General features: G+C 41.9%; 1 protein-coding gene, 1 non-coding gene and 1 pseudogene across 2 annotated transcripts in view; 2 read left to right on the forward strand and 1 right to left on the reverse strand.

The window, feature by feature from the left end:
• Positions 1-1661: 1661 nt before the first annotated feature.
• TRNAR-CCU (transfer RNA arginine (anticodon CCU)) lies at positions 1662-1734 on the reverse strand. The gene has a single exon. It is a non-coding gene; the product is annotated as a tRNA-Arg (tRNA).
• A 3242-nt stretch (positions 1735-4976) lies between these two features.
• On the forward strand, positions 4977-5317 carry LOC118533935 (large ribosomal subunit protein eL37-like; annotated as a pseudogene).
• A 14637-nt stretch (positions 5318-19954) lies between these two features.
• Positions 19955-22802, forward strand: part of ANK2 (ankyrin 2) — a 628385-nt gene continuing 625537 nt past the window's right edge. Inside the window, exon 1 of the mRNA XM_078069115.1 lies at positions 19955-20530. Within this exon, the coding sequence (XP_077925241.1) occupies positions 20459-20530 (72 nt within the window). The 5' untranslated portion in view covers positions 19955-20458. The remainder of the gene's footprint in view (positions 20531-22802) is intronic.

Here is a 22802-nt window from a genome sequence, read left to right on the forward strand (position 1 = left end):
GTCAAAAGCTACACACTTCAGGGGCACCTGGCCGGCTCAGTTGGTGGAGCATGCTACTCTTGATCTGGGGGTTATAAGTTGGAGCCCCACGTTGGGTGTAGAGGTTACTTAAAAATAAAATCTTAAAAAAAAAAAGCTACAAACTTCCGGTTAAAAAATAAGTTAAGTCACAGGGATGTAATGTACAGCATGGCAAATATTGTTAGTATTACTGTGTTAGGGGGCGCCTGGGTGGCTCAGTCGTTAGGCGTCTGCCTTTGGCTCAGGTCATGATCCCAGGGTCCTGGGATCGAGCCCCGCATCGGGCTCACTGCTTGGCGGGAAGCCTGCTTCTCCCTCTCCCTCTGCCCCTGCTTGTGTTCCCTCGCTCGCTGTGTCTCTGTCAAGTAAATAAAATCTTAAAAAAAAAAAAAAAATAATACTGTGTTAGTATATTTGAAAGTTGCTAAGAGAATAAATTATAGAAAGTTTTCATCATGAGAAAAAAAATATGTAACTATATGTGGTGACTAGACCTATTGTGGTGATCATTTTGCAATATATATAAGTATTGAATCATTACGTCATACACTGGAAACTAATACAATATTGTCAGTTATACCTCAATAAAAAAATAAAGATAACATAAAAAAAACACAAAATAATACTTGTCCCATTAGATTAAATGAATTAATGGATATAAAGTGCTTAGCACAAACTCAGAATTAAAAACAAAACAAAACAAACCAAGAAAACACCTTCTCCAAAAACGGCCTGGTGGTCTATAGGGAAGACCTGAAGCTTGTTGACAATCAAATAGGGTAAAGGAGGGGAGATCTCAGGCCAGCAGGCTGAGCAAGGCAGGAATCAGGTAAGCAGAGGTTATAGGGCTGTTGGAAAGAGGCACCGATAGCATCTGTTTAAAAGGGATTACAAGATTTGCCTGGTAAAACATTAATGATCCACCATTTTGTTGAGGCTTTAGCTTGCTTTCTGTAATTACTGATATATATGCCCATCTTATTTTGGAGGAGTTTGTTTCTGCAAGAGAAAATGCCCAATAAGCCATTGCTGTTCAACTATTATCTTTTAAAAAATTTTTCATTTTGTTGTGGTAAGTCCGCTTCAAATGACAGCTACTCTCTTACAAATTTGTAAGTTGACTATTTAAGTTATTATCTCAATCTATTCACAACATAGTAAGAAGAGTGTTTTTGTCTCCATTTTTCAGGGTAAGGATTTTATAGATGAAATGAAGGGAGAATAGCTGTTACCCAAAGGGTGAATAAGGATTTGAGCCTGGGTTATCTTTTTCCAAAGCTCATGCTCTTTTCACTTCACTGTATACTGAGGAGTATCATAGACTGTACCAGATTTTTAAATCAAATCGATTTTACAAGTTGTCTTTTCACAATACCACATCTTTTATTTATTTATTTATTCTTTTTTTTTTTTTTTTAAGTAGACTCCCGGGGCGCCTGGGTGGCTCAGTTGTTGGGCGTCTGCCTTCGGCTCAGGTCATGACCCCAGAGTCCTGGGATCGAGCCCCACATTGGGCTCCCTGCCCCGCAGGAAGCCTGCTTCTCCCTCTCCCTCTGCCCCTGCTTGTGTTCCCTCTCTCACTGTGTCTCTCTCTGTCAAATAAATAAATAAAATCTTTAAAAAAAATAAAGTACACTCCACACCCAACGTGGGGCTTGAACTCACGACCCTGAGATCAGGAGTCACATGCTCTACCGACTGAGCCAGCCAGGCGCCCCCATAATACTGTATCTTACTACTACATTAATTTCTATTTTGGTGGATTCTAGTTTTTAAAATGGCACTAAATTTGGTGCATTAATACCACTGCTATCCAGAACCCAAAGAACCTTGGAGGAAGGGAACTATTCTGAGTAGGCAAAAATAGTTGTCACAAAGTCCAATGCCCTAGAGCTCATGACTATTTTTTTTTAAGATTGTATTTATTTATTTGACAGAGAGGGACACAGCGAGAGAAGGAACACAAGCAGGGGGAGTGGGAGAGGGAGAAGCAGGCTTCCCGTGGAGCAGGGAGCCCAATGCGGGGCTCGATCCCAGGACCCCGGGACCATGACCTGAGCCGAAGGCAGACGCTTAACGACTGAGCCACCCAGGCGCCCCGAGTTCATGACTATTCTTAAAAGAGTCATAGGGAGCAGGGTGTTTGAAGGCAAGACAGAGGAAAATAGATATATTCAGGCTACTGTGTGCAGTGTGTGCTGTAGCTGATGGTGCAAAAGCCACAGGCGGGGACCAGACCGTGACGAGATTTGTGCCTTAAACTAAAGGGTTTGGATTTTGTTCTGAATCCAATGCAGTGCCTTTGAAGGAGTGCAGGCAGATGTGCCCCCTGATTAGACTTTTGTTTCAGAAAGATCATTGTAGGATAGATCACAGGATCTCACTGGGTCAGAGCCGAAGAGAGCAGTCAAGATGTCCCTGCAGTAAAATGGAAAAAAAGCGGCAAGAGCCTGAAATTGTGGCCATTGTGAAGAAAGAGAAAGGGACTGTTAAGAAAGAAACTGGTATGAAGAGAATTTAATAACTGATGTGGGGAAGATTGGTGGAAGAGAAGAAGGAGATTCCGATAATCCCTGAATTTCTGGTTTTCACTGTGGTTTGCACTGAGAGAAGCAGCTGAAGTTGGTTTTGGTCATGCTGTGTGGGGTGCTTACTGGGTCTGAATAGTTGACCTATAAAGGATGTTTTATCCTCATCCTGGTCTTTCAGTATTATTTTTCTCCATATGCCCTTTTGCACTTAAAGAAAAAAAAAGATGCATGGAAGTGAAGAAACTATTTCAAGGACACCCACTGAATCTATGCTTACATGTCAAACTGAAAAAGAAAATAGAGATACTTATCTTAAAAGCTAAGTAACATATAAAACACTTTTAGTATAAACAGGAAAATAATTGTTTGGGGATCTAGACATTATTTTGTCACTGAGGTAAATTAGTCTTTATTTCTCTCCGGTTCTCTCTTATCTATGTTTACAAAGTTACATTTATGTGCGATCTGCAAACCAAGGAAATTTGCTATTCAAATTTTCCTAGTTGCCTGTGAATATTCTGCTCCAATTTACAGATTCTTAGATCACCTTTTAATTGATAAAAAACATAAAGGGTCAAATGCATATTCTCTCATCTATAAAATTGTATCTAACTTGATTTCCTCTGATTTTGTTCCCTTCGTTACCTCACCAAGAGCCAACATCTATCAGGAAAAGAAATTCTATCATATGGCAGAATTCTTAAATATTTTATAAAGTTGTTTTCTGTTCTACTTTCTTCTTTGACAAAAGTGCTTTTAAAGAAAAAAGAGTGGGGCGCCTGGGTGGCTCAGTCAGTTAAGCGTCTGCCTTAGGCTCAGGTCATGATCCCAGCGTCCTGGGATTGAGCCCCACATTGAGCTCCCTGCTCAGCAGGGAGTCTGCTTGTCCCACTTCTTCTGCCTGCCACTCCCCTTGCTTGTGCTCTCCCTCTCTCTCTGTCAAATAAGTAAATAAAATCTTTAAAAATAAATACATAAGTAAATAAAAATTTTAAAGAAATTTATTTATTTATTTTAGAGAGAAAGAACGGGGGGGGCAGGGAGAGGGAGAGAAACTTTTTAAGCAAACTCCGTGCCCAGCATGGAGCCCCATGTGGGGCTAGATGTGAGGCTCGATCTCATGACCCTGAGATCAGGACCTGAGCCAAAACCAAGGGTCAGATGCTTAACCAACTATGCCAGACGCCCCTAGAAAACTGCTTTTTTTTTTTTTTTAAGAATTTATTTATTTTAGAGAGAGAGAGTGAGAAAGAGCATGAGAGGGGAGACAGTCAGAGGGTGAAGCAGACTCCCCATTGAGCAGGGAGCCCGATGGGGGACTCGATCCCAGGACTCCAGGATCATGACCTGAGCCAAGGCAGTCGCTTAACCAACTGAGCCACCCAGGCACCCTAGAAAACTGCTTTTTGAAGGAAGACTATTTCACATTTTCTGAATCACTTTCTATAGCTGTTTCAGCAGTTGTGAGGTGAAATGTGTCCTCAATTTGTAGTTCTCTTCAGGCTTCCCCCCCCCTTTTTTTTTTTAAGATTTTATTTATTTATTTGGCAGAGAGAGACACAGCGAGAGAGGGAACACAAGCAGGGGGAGTGGGAGAGGGAGAAGCAGGCTTCCCAGTGAGCGGGCAGCCTGATGCGGGGCTCGATTCCAGGACCCTGGGATCATGACCTGAGCAGAAGGCAGACGCCTAACGACTGAGCCACCCAGGTGCCCCTTCAGGCTTCCCTTTACTTCACAGTTTCCTAACTGTGAATGGTCACTATTATCTATTGGAGGGGGTGGGGAGTAATACTACCTTAAGACACTATGACACTCCCTGTCTTTCAATAAGGAGTTGTTTCAAACACTAGAGCAAGTCTATAAAAGAGTACTTCACCTGTTTGACCTACTCAGCTGATTTTCGCGTTGGCTCTTCATGTACCAGGCATGTTGCCCTCGATGAACTGGAAAATATCCCAGTGGATAAGAAGGTCAGAAGCCTTCTGGAGGTGTCTTTCAGTCTAAGATTACTGTTTTTGTCCCTGAAGGTCAAAGTAAATCGTGTTGACCAAATGGTAGAACATGCAATCACAATGGTATTTTCTAACTATACATTTTCTATTGGAAAGACTGTCCTGTATCTCATCCAGGACCTTACTCAAACGTGCCATCACACTCCTGAAACCAAGGCTGGGCCTATATTAATTTCATAACATGACCCTGGACTTTTAGAGTCCCTTATATTTGATTTATTAAAATGTGTTGTGATAGAAGATGCTGTGGTGTCTGATAATACCACATTACTTATGGTATTAAGGCTTATACTACACTGCAATCAATAGAAATGACCTACGGATGCATGCAACAACTTGGCTGAATCTCCAAGGAATTTCTCTGAACAGTAAATGTCAATCTCAACTCTTTGGTCTCAGCTGCAGGAACGAGATGATGAAGGGGACGTCATCTGGAGAGCATTGCAATGAGACATGCATGCTGTGCCATTGCTGTGGTCTAAGACCTACCACCTTCAGAAGTCAGCCCGTGGCCAATACGGCTATCCTGCCAAGTGGGAGCGGACGTGTGACTGGAGTGCCAAGGCTAGAAGACCAAATACCAACGCGACAGATCAGATCAGGCACCTACAAATTGCATTTCACAGATTCAGGCCTGGATTTTGAGAAGGAACAACACCTAAACCCAAGAGGGCAGCTGTTGTAACATCCAATTCATCTTAAGCATTTCAACAACGAGGATTCACACAATAAATGTTCTGGTTTAAAAAAAAAGAGTCAGTGGCGCCTGGGTGGCTCAGAGGGTTATGCATCTGCCTTGGACTCCCGTTGTGATCCTGGGACCCAAGGATCAATCCCCTCCCTGCCCCACTTGCAGGCTCCCTGTTCAGCGGGAAACCTGCTTCTCCCTCTTCCCCTGCCCCTCCCCCCCGCTTGTGCTGTCTCTCATTCTCTCTCTCAAATAAATAAATAAAATCTTTTTAAAAAGTCAATCTAAAAAGGCAACATTCTGTATGATTCCATTTATATAACATTTTTTCAAAGATTTATTTATTGTGGCGCCTGGGTGGCTCAGTCGGTTGAGCGTCTGCCTTCAGCTCAGGTCATGATCCCAGGGTCCTGGGATAGAGCCCCACATCAGGCTCTCTGCTCAGCGGGGAGTCTGCTTCTCCCTCTCCTTCTGCCTGCAGCTCCCCCTGCTTGTACTCTCTCTCTCTGTCAAATAAATAAATAAAATTAAAAAAAAAGATTTATTTATTTGAGAGAGAGAGAGAGCACAAGAGGGAGAGGGAGAAGCAGGCTCCCCACTGAGCAGAGGAGCAGGGAGCCCACTGCTGGGTTCCATCTCAGGACCCCGGGATCATGACCTGAGCTGAAGGCAGAGGCTCAACCAACGGAACCACCCAGGCACCCCTACCCTATAAACATTTTTTAAATGACAACATTGTAGGGGCACCTGGGTGGCTCAGTCATTAAATGTCTGCCTTTGGCTCAGGTCATGATCCCAGGGTTCTGGGATCAAGCCCCACATTGGGCTCCCTGCTCTGCGGGAAGCCTGCTTCTCCCTCTCCCACTCCCCCTTCTTGTGTTCCCTCTCTCGCTATGTCTCTCTCTGTCAAATAAATAAATAAAATCGTTAAAAAATAAAAAAAATAAAAAAATAAATGACAACATTGTAGAAATATCAGATGAATTAGTGGTTGCAAGGATTAAGGAGGGACTTTTTATAAAAGGATAGCATGAAGGATCCTTTGTGTGTCAGAACTGTTTAATATCTTGCCTGTGGAGGTAGATATCTAAATTAATAGGTTATAAAATTGTATAGAACTTAATACAAACATATGCATGTCCACATACACATACACATGAATGGGTACAAACACCACTGAGGAAATCTGAATAAAATTGGCAGATTGCATCAATGCACCATAATGGTTGTGATATGCTATCCATAGCTTTGCGAAATGTTACCATGGAGGTATGGGGCAAAGTGTACAAGGGATCTTGCTGTATTATTTCTTACAACTGCATGTGAATCTACAATTATCTCAATTAAAATGTTCAAATTAATGAAAAGTAGTGACAAGAATTCATGGTTTCATTATATCAGTATAGGCTCATCAGATTGTACCTGGGTGGCTCAGTCGTTAAGTGTCTGCCTTCGGCTCAGGTCATGGTCCCAGGGTCCTGGGATCAAGCCCCACATCGGGCTCCCCGCTCTGCGGGAAGCCTGCTTCTCCCTCTCCCACTCCCCCTGCTTGTGTTCCCTCTCTCGCTGTGTCTCTCTCTGTCAAATAAATAAATAAAATCTTTTAAAAAAATAATTATTACATATCTGTTACATAGGTTGTTTGTAGGTATCAAGTATTATTTTAAAATTTAAAAAACTAAGTAGATTTATATATACTGACATGGAAACATGCTATATTGTAAAGAGAAAAAAGCCCCTTGTGGGGAAAAAAAAAGATAAAAAAAAGCACCATGTGAAGTTGCATGTATAACATAATTCCTAAAATATAATTATTACATCTTTCAGACATATGTGCCAAGAGTCCTGGAAGGACAAATAAGAAACTATTTATCGTAGTTGACTACTGGGACGTGGGACTAGAGTAAGGGAAAGTAAAGGACTCTTATTTTTCACTTATATACTTGGTGTGTAAGTTTGTATGTTGTATGTTGTTTACTGTGAGTATGCATTGCCTCTCTAATTAATATTTTACAAAAAAATGATTCCAGCTTAATAACTATTTAGAATCTTTTTTTTTAAAAGATTTTATTTATTTATTTGACGGAGAGAGAGACAGCGATAGAGGGAAAACAAGCAGGGGGAGTGGTAGAGGGAGAAGCAGGCTCTCCCCGAGCAGGGAGCCCGATGCGGGATTCGATCCCAGGACCCTGGGATCATGACCTGAGCCAAAGGCAGACGCTTAATGACTGAGCCACCCAGGCACCCCATAACTATTTAGAATCTTAAAAAAAATTTTGTAAAATTCTGAGATACACTTGCAGATATGAGTGTCAAAAACATCTGGAATAATTTCAAGTAATAAGGTATAGTTATTTAATATATCAATGTAATACAATATAATAAATAATATATATCCAGGTATAAGTTGTCAACTGAAGACCAATGAGCTCTTCAAAATTTGTCTCTCTATTATTTTGAAGAAACCAAAAATGACTGGGAAATGAGAAAAATAATCCTTTCTTTTTAGAGTTCTTATGTAAAAATAAATATGCCCATTTCTAGGGATTTTTCCACTTCTGGTGACTTTTTCAAAATATCAACAATCATTTATTCCATGCCTATTATGTGTAGGACATGGGCTGAGTTCTGGAAATAAAGGGAAGTGTATGACATTACCCCTGACTTTAAGATGTTAATGCCATAGCAACTGGGAAATAGACTATATACATAAAATACAGATAACTACACTATAAGTATTATGTATACATAGAATTGTGTGATTGCTACAGACAATAAATGCTAATAAATAATTAAAGGATGAGGTCACTAATCATAGGGTGAGGCCACTACAGAAGTCTAGGGAAATCCAATAATACTCTAGCTAGAAGGCAGAAATAAATGTGGCGATTTATAACTTTTTTTTTTTTTTTAAGCAGGCTCCCTGCCCAATGCAGGACTTGAACTCATGACACTGAGATCAAGAGTTACATGCTCTACTGACTGAGCCAGCCAGGTGTCTCTGTAGGGGTTAATTTAAGAATTAGACTGATTCAGCTGAAAAAAGTTTATGTAGAGAAAAGATAGGAAATAAAATTGGAAAGAAACAAAGGAGTCTGAATGTGAAATCTTTGATGTCAGCTTCCTAACATTCAGCCTATATTTAATATGAAATAGAATTTAGATCAAGATCTATGTAGGCTAGAATATCTGAGTTTCAGTCTATTGATTTGTTCTGTGTAGTTGAAGCTCCTGTTCTTTTAGTTGAGTAGTTTTAAGATTGTTCTAGACCTTATATATGTTGGTTTAGTATGTTTATTTGGGAATGGGCCCAATTCTCTTTAGAGATTTATTACCCTTCCCAATTTTGTCTGGAAGCTGCAGAAAAATTTAAATTTTTTTATTTTATTTTTTTTGAGAGAGGGAGAGAGCATGTGAGCGCAAGTGGGGAAGGGCAGAGGGAGAGAGAATCTTTTTTTTTTTAATTTTTTAATTTATTTACTAATTTAATGATTTTATTTATTTGAGAGAGAGAGAGAGCGCACGCGCGCACGGGCAGGGGGGAGGGGCAGAGGAAGAGGGAGAAGCAGACTCCCTGCTAAGCAGGGAGCCCCACACGGGGCTCAATCCTAGGACCCTGGGATCACAACCTGAGCTGAATGCAGACACCCAGCGACTGAGCCACCCAGGTGCCCCGGGAGAGAGAATCTTAAGCAGGCTCCATGGAGCTCGACTCAGGTCTCGATTTCACTACCCTGAGATCATGACCTGAGCTAAAATCAATAGTCAGGACACTTAACCGACTGAGCCACCCAGACACCCCACCACGTTTTTTTTTTTTTAATTCCAGTTAGATAAAATACAGTGTAATATTACTTTCACGTGTAGGATTTAGTGATTCATCACTTTCATATAACACCCAGTGCTCATCAGAAGTGCCCTCCTTAATGCCCATCACCCATTTAGCCCATCCTCCCCAACTCTCCTCCAGCAACCCTGTTTGTTTTCTAATTTTTTTTTTAATTATTTGAGTATAGTTGACACACACAGAAAGGCTTTTTTTTTTTTTTAAGATTTTATTTGTTTGACAGAGAGAGACACAGTGAGAGAGGAAACACAAGCAGCGGGAGTGGGAGAGGGAGAAGCAGGCTCCCCACTGAGCAGGGAGCCCGATGCGGGGCTCGATCCCAGGACCCTGTGATCATGACCTGAGCTGAAGGCAGGCGCTTAACGACTGAGCCACCCAGGGGCCCCGAAACACTTTTTTTAACCTTAGAGTTTCGTGTGGAAAGTAAGATCTGGGGCCTATAGACTATAAATCCCACCTAGAATACCTATTATACTATATTAAAACTATCTTCTCTTATGAATAAGATGAGTCCTTAGCTTATTTTCCCAGTTACACATGGAGTTAGAAGAGAAGAAAAAGCCTATAAACGAATTAAAACACGGTCGCCAGGTGGTATGCTGAGGACAATGATACTCGACATTTGTATGCTCTTACTACTTATCATTCACAATGTGCTATCACATACATTTGATCCTCTGGAATACAGCCTTCGATAAACATCAGAAGGTGTCGAGTAATGGCACATTAGTGGTAGACCCATAACTTCCTAGGAAGTTGATTCAGTGTTTTAGGTGATGTAGTCTGGTTACAAATCGCAGCATACCTTTCATGTCATTTGTGGTCTTCAGTTTGTTTTAGCAAATAGGGAAAAGCAGGTAGAGGGAAATCAAGCCTCAGAGTAAAAAAAAAGAAAAGAAAAAAAATGCTTTTTAGAGTCAGAAAACACCTGTGAATTTTCTTTCCCATCCCCCCAACACACCTGTGAATTTTAATAAAGCTCCAATGTAGTATAATTCAGCAGAAAGTGTTCAACAAGGGCTATGAAAACAGCATATACTAGCATGTGACTTGGGTCATAGATCTAAATTCTGGTCTCATTTTCTTTATTTATAACATAAGGGTAACACTGTCCTGCTACTCCACATAGTAGGTGTGAAGATAAAATATATGATACATATAAAAGCCTACAAATAAAAGAGTAATTCTAAATATGGGGACCTCAGCTTAAGGAAGAAAATAATACCTAACATAGCTTTGCAGTCATTGAGTTTCCAGACACAATAAATGATTTATAGCCCATCTAGACCCCCAATTCCTAACATATACACACAACAACCTATGAGGTTTAAAGAAGTAATTTATCTAATGTATAGATAATGTATAATCTGTAACAGATTAAAAATTACAGAATCCAAACTCAAAACCATGTTTGTCACACCAAATTACATAGCTTGAATTTTTAGACCTGCACAAATATTTATGTGTGCTCCCAATGATGGTAATGAGTCTCTGTCCTGGAATAGAAATCAGTAGCTATTTAGACATTTGAGAGGTTGTAGGCCCTGTGGTTTCTGAAGCTTGGTTGAAATGTTAATTAATGCAGATTTTAAATATATTTGTAATGATGTATATAATACTCTTTTGGTAGTTTTGTGTATCTAAGAAAATATAAGAACATACAAATTTATGTTTAAATTTCTATATCTCAGGGGTGCCTGGGTGGCTCAGTCGTTAAGTATCTGCCTTCGGCTCAGGTCATGATCCCAGGGTCCTGGGATTGAGTCCCGCATCAGGCTCCCTGCTCTGCGGGAAGCCTGCTTCTCCCTACTCCACTCCCCCTGCTTGTGTTCCCTCTCTCTCCCTGTCTCTCTGTGTCAAATAAATGAATAAAAATCTTTAAAAAAATAAAAAAAATAAATTTCTATATCTCAGGGCGCCTGGGTGGCTCAGTCAGTTAAGTGTTTACCTTCGGCTCAGGTCATGATCCCAGGGTCCTGGGATCGAGCCCCTTGTCAGGCTCCCTCCTCAGCAGGGAACTTGCTTCTCCCTCTCCCACTCCTCCTACTTGTGCTCCTGTGCTCTCTGTCTCTCTGTCAAATAAATAAATAAATCTTTTTTTTTTTTAATTTGTGATCCCACCCCAGATCTATTTACTCAGGAACTCTGGGGATGGGGTTCAGCAATCTTTATTTTTTTTAAGATTTTATTTATTTAATAAATAATTTGAGAGCGAGAGAGAGAGAGAGAGAGAGAGAGCACGAGTGGGGGCAGGGAGGGAGGGGCAGACAGAGAGGGAGAGAGAGAATCTCAAGCAGACTCCACACTGAGCTCAGAGCCCATGCCACTAAGATCATAACCTGAGCTGAAATCAAGAGTCAGATGCTTAACTTACTCTGCCACCCAGGCGCCCCTGAGAAATATAAGTTAAGAACTATGTGGTTATGTTTCTTTGCTTCATGTTTGATAAAATGATCTCTCCAAATTATTTATATAAACACACAAACTTACACATACATATACACATTCACTCTCTCTCTCTCTCTCTCTATCACACACACACACACACATACAGTTTGATGGAAACTCAAAGCAGATAGCTAACTGTGGTTATAAATTATGATTCAATATTGTTTCAAGTTGTGCTTCTTAAAATCACAACCTTTATAGAACACTTACTAAATGTGAAGAACTATGCTAGATGCTGAAAATTCAGAAAAAAATAAAACAAAACCCAGTCTTAACTTTTGAGATCTCATAGTCTGGTTGGGGAGATAATTATGTAGACAAAAACACTACAGATGTGCAAGTATTAAAATAGAACTAGCTAAAATTGCTCTAGGGGCACTGAGAACAAAACTCTAGTCTATCTAAGGGAGTAAGGAAAGACTTTTTCTTGATCTAGGTCTTGCATGGTGCACAGATGTTAGGTGAAGAATAAAGGTGAGGGCATTCTGGGCAGATGGAACCCAGCATGTGGGGGACCATAGGCACAGACAAGGCAGGCTTCCAAGGACAAGAAAGTGGCAGGAACAGAGAGTGAATCGGGAGCAGAAGGAAACAAGCTCGAAAGGCCAGTTGTGGAAAAGATCAAGAAGGGCACTAAAGAAAACAAGCAAACAACTAATAACATGCAATGATTTTACTATGAAAACTACTGTACCTGAAATATTTGCCTAAAGTATTATTTGAATGGCTGAATGGCATTCCATTATACATTCCTATATGTGAAAGTTCCATAATGTATATACTTGATTCCCTTCTTTAACATATTTAGGTGATTTCCAGGTTGTTGTTATTGTTTATTTGTTTATGTTTTCACTATTGTAAAGACTACTTCAATGAAAAATCTTTGCTCATGTTTATGATTATTTTCAAACTCAAAAATTATATACATTTTTATGGCATTTAAAAAAGCTTTTATTTACTTATTTTTTTGAGGGGGGGAAGGGGAGGAGCAGAGGGAGAGGGACAAGCAGACCCTGAGCTAAGCGCGGAGCCTGACATGGGGCTTGATCCAAGACCCTGAGATCATGACCTGAGCTGAAATCAAGAGTCAGACACTTAGTGGACTGAGCCACCCAGGTGCCCCTATGGCTTTTTTTCTACAGAGTGACAAGATGCCCTTCAGAACATTTGTACCAATTTACATTTCTATCAGCAATGCCTGAGTATTATTCTTTCTGAAGCTCTGGAGGGATTTTCATTGCTTAAAATTCTCTTCTCTGCCAATTTATAAGTGAAAATAGTATATTGTCATTTGAATTTGCATTTCTTTTCTTTCTAATGAGGCTAAACATTTTTTTATCTGCTTATTGGAAATTATTATTCTTTTGTGAGTTCTCCTAAAAGTTCTCCTCCCCTTTGATAAGGCACTGGTCTTGTCTATATATGAAGGTTATCATCAACTCCCTCTGTCCACAGAAATTGTGTAAATATTTTTTCCTTGGGTCACTTAGCTTTTAATTATTTTCTGTTCACACACAAATATATATTCACAATTATTTCATAACCTATAACAGTGAATTTTATTACTTTTTTTAGTTTATTTTTTTAATTTTATTTTTTAAAGATTTTATTTATTCATTTGAGAGAGACTGTGAGCAGGGGGGAGGGGCAGAGGAAGAGGGAAAGCAAACTCCCCGCTGAGCAGGAAGCCCAATGTGGGACTTGATCCCAGGAGATCATGACCTGAGCCGAAGGCAGATGCTCAACTGACTGGAGCCACCCAGGCACCCCCAGAGTGAGTTTCAATATAAAGAAGTTTTACAATTTTATGTAGAAAAATCTATCACTTCTCCTTTAAAAATTTTTTTATAGCTATCATTTTTAGGAACATCTTCCTGAACACAAGAAAAGTATATTAATATTAAGAAGTGCTTTTACTTCAAAGCAGAGGGACATAGATTTTATCCTGAGGGCAATGGAGAGCCATCAGGGCTTTTGAAATGGGAGAATTTTTTTTTTTTTAAGGAAGATACTCTGAATTATGCAGGATGTCCCAGAATAGAAAAAGCTCTGAAGTGCCATTATTAAGAAACTACGGCAATACCCTAAGTGTAGCTGAACTAACCTGGACTAAAACCATGGTTATGGAAAAAAATTAGCAGGACTTTACCATATTAGAATTCACAGGGTTTAGGGCGCCTGGGTGGCTCAGTCGTTAAGCGTCTGCCTTCGGCTCAGGTCATGATCCCAGGGTCCTGGGATTGAGTCCCACATCAGGCTCCCTGCTCTGCGGGAAGCCTGCTTCTCCCTCTCCCACTCCCCCTGCTTGTGTTCCTGCTCTCGCTATGTCTCTCTCTGTCAAGAAAATAAATAAAATCTTTAAAAAAAAAAAAAAAAAGAATTCACAGGGTTTAGTGAAGATTATAGAATGTGAGAGATGTAGAGAGGTTGAGAATGACACTGAAGTTCCTAGTTTGAGGGACTCAGTGGACAGTGAGACTCTTTATGTAGATTAGGAATGAAGAGGTTGGAGCAGGTTTTGAGTATTTGTGTATATGGATGGATAGATGGGATGGATAAGGGAAAACGTAGGTGTTGTATTTTGAATACCTTATATTCTAAGAACTGAGTGACGTCTTTTCTTAACCCACTGGAGCTAGCTAACACTTTCCTGAAGCACTCTTATTTTTCCTCTTTCTTTTTTTCAAGATTCATTTATTTATTTGAGAGAGAGAGAGCAAGCACGAGCTCACGGGAGGGGCAGAGGGAGAAGGAGAGAGAATCTCAAGCAGACCCCATGCTGAGTGTGGAACCTGTCACAGGGCTCGATCTCATGACCCTGAGATCATGACTCTGAGATCAGGACCTGAGTGGAAACCAAGAGTCAGACGCTTAACAGACTGCACCACCCAGGTGCCCCTTTCCTGAAGCACTCTTTACTGTTGCAGCCAGTGACAAGTGCCAGCAGGATTTATGAAAGCAAAAAAGGGACTAGTACCCTACTTACAAGAGTAGATTATCTATCTATCCATATCTATTGTCTACTTAAAACTTTAATGTTATTTATTGATATGTTCATTTTGTTGTTAATTTGAATTAAGTACCCCAAGTCACTAGAGATCGAAAACCCTGCTTTGGATTACTGTGTGCTCAGTCATGACATAGGGTGGCCGGGAGTCTTAGCAGCTTTACTGTCACTTACTTGCCTCACTAAATTTTCCTTTATTCTCTGAAATATAGGGTTTCCTTTTTTTATTAAAAAATTTTATTTATTAGAGAGAGATAGAGCACAAACAGGGTGAGGGGCAGAGGGAGAAGCAGACTCCCCACTGAGCAGGGAGCCCGATGCCGGGCTTGATCCAGGGACTCCAGGATCATGACATGAGCTGAAGACAGATGCTTAACCGACTGAGCCACCCAGGCGCCTTAGGGTTTCCTTTTTAACCACCTTTATCCTCAGCCTCTTCCTATTTTTTAGGTAGATATCATTACATAAATTAATAGTAATAACTACATTATTGAGTGTTTTCATTGTGTGTTTATAATGTTTCTGTACATTACTTCATTTAATAGTCACAATGACCCTGTAAAGTAAGTACTATTATTATTTCCAATTAGGGTATCAAGATATAAGTGATTTTAGTTCACCATCCTAGCCACTATGCAACACTGCCACCATAAAAACTGTCATATTGAATGACTCGAGGATGCTTGCAAAGGAAAAAAAACAGTTTTCTAAAAAATTATTTTCTCTCTCTCTTTTTTTCCCCACTGAGCAGAGAGGGCTCCATCCCAGGACGCTGGGATCATGACCTGAACCGAAGGGAGATGCTTAACCATCTGAGTCTCCCAGGCGCCCAAAATTATTTTCTCTTATGTACATTTTTATTTATTTTTAAATTTTTTTTTGAAGATTTTATTTATTTGACAGAGAGAGACGCAGCGAGAGAAGGAACACAAGCAGGGGGAGTGGGAGAGGGAGAAGCAGGCTTCCCGCCGAGCAGGGAGCCCGATGCGGGGCTCGACCCCAGGACCCTGGGATCATGACCAGAGCCAAAGGCAGACACTTAACTACTGAGCCACCCAGGTACCCCTATGTACATTTTTTTTAAAAAAAGATTTTATTTTTAAGTAATCTCAACATCTGATTCAGGGCTCAAACTTACAGCCCCAAGATCAAGAGTTGCATGCTCCCCGGACCCAGCCAAACACCCCTATACCTTTTTTTTTTTAATTAAGTAAACTCAACTCCTAATAGGGGCTTGAAATGCACAATCCAGAGATTAAGAGTTGCATCCTCAACCAATGAGCCAATCAGGGATCCCAGGAAAAAAGTTTTTATAATGTTTCCTAAAGAGTTTTTCAAATTTGAACATTAATATAATTATTATGCACACACTTGAGAAATGGTAGTATAGTATTTGAGTTATAGTATAGAGTTTGGGCTTTAGAATTTGAACTAGAGTTCAAATCATGGCCCTCCAATCTTCTAGATGACCTTGACAAAGACAATTCATTCAATAAGTACTTATTGAACAGCAATGTGTCAGGCACTACTCAAGCTGCTGGAGATTCTTGGTGTTTAAAATAATGAACAAGAGGGGTGTCTGGGTGGCTCAGTCGGTTGAGCGTCTGCCTTCAGCTCAGGTCATGATCCCAGGGTCCTGGGATCGAGCCCTGCGTCAGGCTCCCTGTTCAGTGGGGAGTCTGCTTCTCCCTTTCCCTCTATCCTCTCCCAACTTATGCTCACTTGCGTACGGTCTCTCTCTCTCAGTTAAATAAACAAAATCTTTAAAAAAGAAATGGTGTAGGACACCCAGGTATCTCAGTCGGTTAAGTGTCTGCCTTTGGCTTGGGTCATGATCCCAACGTCCGGGGATGGAGCCCTGCATCGAGCTCCTTGCTCTGCGGGGGGCCTGCTTCTTCCTCTGCCTGTTGCTTCCCCTGCTTGTGCTCACTCTCTGTCTCTGACAAATAAATAAATATAATCTTAAAAAAAAATGGTCAACAAGACCACATCCCTATTTTTATGGAATTTACTTTCCAGTGATAGATAAACATCAATAAACAAGTAAATATAAAAATTGTGTTTGTGGTAAGTGTACAGGAAGGACATACTGAAGAGAGAGGAAGAAGGAGGGTGGGACTGTTATTATTTTATAGGACATATTAGTTTTCTAGGGGTGCTGTATGCTGTAACAAAGTGCCACAAACTGGGTGGCTTAAACAACGGAAATCTATCTCTCTCCCAGTTCCAGAGGCTAGAAGTCTGAGGTCAATGTTGTCAGAGAAGGTCCTTCTGAGGGCTGTGAGGGAAAATCTGTTCCCTGCCACTTTCCTAGCTCCTGGTAGTTTGTTGGCAAACTTTGGCATTCCTGGATTTGTAGATGCATCATCCCAATCTCTGCATTCATATTTACATGGCATTCTCCCTGTGTGTGTGTGTGTGTGTGTGTGTGTGTGTGTGTGTGTCTAAATCTCCCCCCCTTTTATAAGGACACCAGTCATATTGGATTGGGGGTCTGCCCAGTATGACCCTATCTTAACAAATTACATCTGTAACCACTCTATTTCCCAATAAGGTTACATTCTGAGGTACTGGGGGTTAGGACTCAATATGTAAATTTTGGGATACACAATTCGCCAGGGAGTCCTCACCCTCACTGGTAAGGTGATATTGGCACAGAGGCCTAAAGGAAGTGAGGGAATGATCTATGCAGGTATCTTCCAGAGGAGTGGTTCAGGTACAAAGGACCAAAACAAGAGTAGGCCTGGATTGCTCAAGAATTAGAAACAAGGTGGTGGGCAGGAAGGAGAATGGACTACATAGACTTTATTTTGTATCAAACGGCCTTTGCTCTTGCTCTGAGTGAGATGAACAGGCACAAGAGGTCTTTGAGCATTAGCTAGCTGCTGTGTTGCAAGCTCCTCTGCCGCGGAGCAAGGTGGAAGAATGCAGACTGATTGCAGACCTTTGCTATCAGGCAAGCGAAAGATGATGCTGGCTTGGGCCAGAGAGATTGTGGGGGAAATAACTAAGTGGTTGGATTGTGTAGGAATGTAGAACCAATAGGATTTCCTATTAGATCAAAAGTGGGTCATGAGAGCAAGCAAGGAATTAAGAATATCTCCGGGGAGGGGGGGGGGAGGCACCTGGGTGGCTTAGTTGTTAAGCGTCTGCCTTCGGCTCAGGTCATGATCCCAGGGTCCTGGGATTGAGCCCTGCATTGGGCTCCCTGCTCTGTGGGAAGCCTGCTTCTCCCTCTCCCACTCCCCCTGCTTGTGTTCCCTCTCTCGTTGTCTCTCTCAAATAAATAAATAAAAATCTTAAAAAAAAAAAAAAAGAATATCTCTGAGGGGGCGCCTGGGTGGCTCAGTTGGTCAAACGTCTGCCTTTGGCTCAGGTCATGATCCCGGAGTCCCGGGATCGAGTCCCACATCAGGCTCCCTGCTCAGCTGGGAGTTTGCTTCTCCCTCTGACTCTACCCCCTCTTGTGCTCTCTCTCTCTCTCTCAGATACATAAAATAAAATCTTAAAAAAAAAAAAAAAGAATATCTCTGAGGTTTTTGCCCTGAGCATCTGAAAGATGGGTAAAGCTATAGCAAAGTAGCTGATTTGATAAAAAGGAGCTCAGTTTGTACATGGTAAATTTGAAACTCCTAGATACCCAGGTAAAGGAGGAGGTGGTTGGCAAGAGGAGTTTGAACTTAATAGGGAAAATTGGGGATGGAGATGAACATTTGGGAATATGTATCAGAATACAGATTCTATTTAAAGTCATGTAACTGAGATCAACGACAGAGTCAGTATAGATAGAGAAGAAAAGGTGGACCAGGACTGAACTTTCTGATATTTCAAAGTTTAGAGGTCTGGAAGATGAGGAAGAAACAGGAAAGAGGACCACGGAGAAGGAATCAGCGAGATAAGATGATCAAGAGAGAACTGTATCCAGAAGCCAATGGAGGACATTCTTAAGGAGAAAGGAGTGATTTTTTTAAAGTAATGTTTATGAGTATTTTATAACATATATAATTGCCTAATCACAATGTTGTACACCTGAAACTAATATAATATTATGTGTCAACCATACTTCAATGAAAAAAATACCATTTAGAGGTCAAGCCAAATGAAGGCTGAGAATGGATCATTAGATTTGGTAACATGAACATCACTGGAAACTTGTCAGTAGAAAGCCTGTTGGAATAAATGGAGGAACACTTCAAGAGATTGAGATAGATTGAGATAGATTGAGTTCAGTGGAGAATGTAAGGAGAATAGGAGATATTGAAACTTTGTGGAAGATCTTGCTGAAAGACGTGTGGAGAACTGGAACACTAGCTGGGGTCGGAGGGTAGGAGAGGGTATCTGTGGTAAAGTTTTCTTAAAGATTTTATTTATGTATTTTAGAGAGACAGAAAAGGGGGGAGGAGCAGAGGGTGAGGGACAAGCTGAGCACAGAGCCTGCTGGGGGGCTTAATCCCACCATCCTGAGATCATGACCTGACCCAAAATCAAGAGTTGGAGGATCAACCAACTGAGCCACCCAGGCTCTGGTAAAGTTTATTTTTTAAAAGGAGGGAGTATGTTTGTATGGACGTCCATAAGAAAGAGGAAATTGATGCACGAGAGAGGGAAAAATTCATCTCTTGAGGGGGTCACCTTATCTGCAAAAAGCCGTAATTTCCACCTCCATGGAAAGAATTGCTCATAATTGCTCACTCCAGTGGGGCAGCTGAGCCAATAATTGGAAATAATGATCAGGTCTTGGAAAGTGGTTTACACTTAGTCAATGGTAGCTCCAACTGTATCCCTGAGAAGCAGTAATGCAAACAAAGCTGGGCCCTGTGGGGGATTCACTACTCCTGCCACGAGTTTTTGCACAGACTGAGGTCGGCAAAACCTGGTCTTGCCTTTTAAGTTCTTCACAGGGCTACAGAGGATGTGCTCTTCACCTTAGTAAGGATGGGGCCGTCACTACCTGGGCCAGTAGCTGGACGACGTTTTGTCATGGTGAATGAAGATGGGAGGGGAGAAGCTGGATCTTGGGGAAGGGGTTAACGCCCAAGGAGTAAATGACACACTGCTTAGGGCACTTCATCAGCCCGCAGCTGACATGGATTGAAGTCGTCGCAGTGGTATTTCACACCATGTTCAATCCGCAAATTAATTTCTCCTTATCAATGGAGAGTGGTTGGCAGAACAAAGAGTGTGTGTCTGTGGAGGCTAGCGGTGAGTGCGTGCCTGTCACAAAGCGAAGGGGGAGAATGAGTGTGAACAGGCCATGTGTGTATGGTATGAATGGAAAGAGCCCGGTGAGTGCGGAGATTGGCAGGGAAGAGCTGCACGTGCCCTCCAGGCCGGGGGCCTCCCGGGGGAACGTCTGCCTGTGATGCGGGAGCGCCCGCGGAGCAGCCTCCTTTTCCCCACCCACCTCCCGAACTCCGGCAGTCAGTGGTGCATATAGACATATTTCTGGGAGCTGTCCATGAGCTCATCGCTCTCCTGGCGATCGCGGCAGCGGCGAGGGAAGCAGCCTCCTTTCCCCCGGCGCCGCTAGAATAAGCCCCGGCGCTCGCACATTCAGACACACGCGCGCAGAGCGGCTCTGGGAAGCTGCCGCCGTCCGCTCAGCCTCGCGGCCAAGGTCGCGCCAGACCCCGGCCCGCCATGGCCCCGAGTCTCCCCGCTGGGAGGTAGGTGGGCGCGGGAAGACGTGAGGGGCTCCGGCCGGGACTCCGCGAGGGCGAGCCAAGGGGGCAGCCGCTCCTTGCACTCTGCGGCGGAGGAGCCCGGGCGGGGCCGCGGGGCGCGGCGGCTGCGGAGCCTCCCGGTCCCTGTGGGGCCGCGGGCCGCAGGCCCGGCGCTGAGGAGCCGCAGGAGACGCGGGAGACCCGGGCGTGACAGGAGGAAGAAACCCGGAGCCCCAGGAAGATGGCTTCTCCCACCTCCCCGGCCCCGGAAGGCGGGGCCTCCACCCCGCCGAACCCGCCGCGGATTCGTCAGGTGGGTGCACAAAGTGCGGGAGGGGCGCGCCCCATTGTCCTCTCCTCCCCCAAGGACGGGGACCTCGCCCCAATGTAGAGGCTGACCAAGAGGTGGGGCTGACATAGGCGTACTTGGCCGCATCGCCTGGCCCAGGACCATTCTCTGAATCTCTCTTTTTTTTAGTCCAACTTCACAGAAAGACAGACAGACAGACACACACACAGACACACACACACTCCTAGAAAAACACGTCTTCCAAAACCAGACGTGTAACTTCTGCACACACACCCCCAAAACTCATCCTCCGCCCCACACACACCCCACCGCGCACAGAGGCACACACCCAAATGTCACATGATCTACTGCGGAGCTACACAGTAGAAGAAACCCACCGTGCCCTCAGGGTGGAAATGCACCCCAGACCCAAATCCACTGAGGACTCTGAGAGGGACTGCTGGAAGCATTCACTTCCCACCCTTAGGAGAGAAGGAACCTTGTCTAGATGTTACTCACCAGTTCTTAACTTTCAGACAGAGCTACGCCCGACAACTGCAGCCCTGTATTAGACGTGCAGTACTAGAAAACATGTGTTCCTGCTCTCTCGTGTGCAAAGACAGTTTTCCCCAACACTGCAAGGGGGGAATGAACATTGCTTTGGCTGTTTGAATGAGTCCTGTTTTCTGTTTGTATGGTAATACTGAAACAAGGGAGTACTCCATCTGGTTGTGATCTGTGATTTGGTATCTAATAAGAGTTTTGCTTTTTTGTTTCCTGCTGTCATTGCCTGAACTACAGCATTACCACTTTAGGGTATCGCAGTAGTAACGCAAGCTTGCCCTATTCGGGGTAGTGCATGGGTGTGAAAATAGGATCCCCTGACTCCAAGCAGGCAGCCTCTTTACCAAAGAGAATTGGATTGCTGTTTAGAAATAGGTAAAATTGGTTGATGGAAACTGTATGGGGGGAAGCGAATACCCCACAGAATGGTCTTTCTTCAGGGTGGTGTAGAAATTTCGAACGCCAGGGGCTTCAGAATTTCTGAAAATCTGACCCTAAAATTTGGTTGACACTTAACAAGGTCTTTGCCACATTTGCATTTTATTATGTATAGGTAGTGTTATTTTAGGGGCAACCTTTGTTTATGTGCATTTTTTATGCAATAACTAAAAATTACTTTATACTTTCTTTTATGGCACTCTGTGTCCCAAAGAAATTGTTAGGGTTTTAAATTCTTATGGGATGCAGGACTCTAGTTTTATGACAATGCATTTTTAATTGCACTTGGAGCTATTTTTTTTTTTTCCCCTGAAGAATTGTGGTGGCATGCTTCATTAAATCTGTATATGTGATATTGATGCATCTAAGAATGAAGGTGAAATTATTGGAATTTGCAGTATAAGAGAAAGCACATCCTATGCAAAAAATCATTTTTGTAACTATTTATCTATGTATGTATATATATTTATATAAGCATTAAGGACAAACATATTAATTTAAATAGAATATATGTACTCATAAAATCTCTATGAAATCTCATTCTATATTTAGAATACTTCTATTGATCTAAGAAATAGTATGTATGAAAATAATTACTAGAAAAAAATTGCAAGAAAGGTCATCGTTATTTTGTAGAGTAGATAGAGGACCTCATAATTAGAAGCTGTATAAATGACATAATGCTGCAACATTCCAGTAATTGACTGGTGTCCTCTGTTTAGACTTTCATTTATATGACCTTATAGAAGCACTCTTTTAGTGATTGGTGCATTAATTTGCATAGGATGTAGAAATAGGTTGCTGAAATTATTTGTCATTCCATTCTACCTGATTGATCCAGGCAGGTGGAAAAAAAATACTGACAACCTCTGACTGCAGTATCACCATTTGCCTGCAAGTGATTTTGAACAAATTAGGAGTAAAAAAACAGAAGGGATAACAGTGTTTTCTTTCAAGTGGTGAAATATGTTAGGCCCCAGTCCCAGTATATTTTAAGTGTGTCACTGTTTCTCAGACACCTTTCTCCTTGTTCTTTTATAATTCTTTTTCAACTCAATTCTGGATTGAATCAGAATTGAATTAAAATCTGATTTTTTTTCTTTTTAAATCATGATTGAGAGAGAAAGTGTAATTGAGAAAACATAGGAATTCAAATGAGTAAATTTTAATTATATAATGGATGTTTAGAAATAAAAATATTTTAGAAAGGCTTTTGGTGAATATAAATATAATTGGTAAATTAGTGTATTTAACTTCTAACTTCAATGAAAATATGCTATGTGAAGACTCATTT

This window comes from Halichoerus grypus, chromosome 3 (genome assembly GCF_964656455.1).
Source record: "Halichoerus grypus chromosome 3, mHalGry1.hap1.1, whole genome shotgun sequence".
NCBI lineage: Eukaryota > Metazoa > Chordata > Mammalia > Carnivora > Phocidae > Halichoerus > Halichoerus grypus.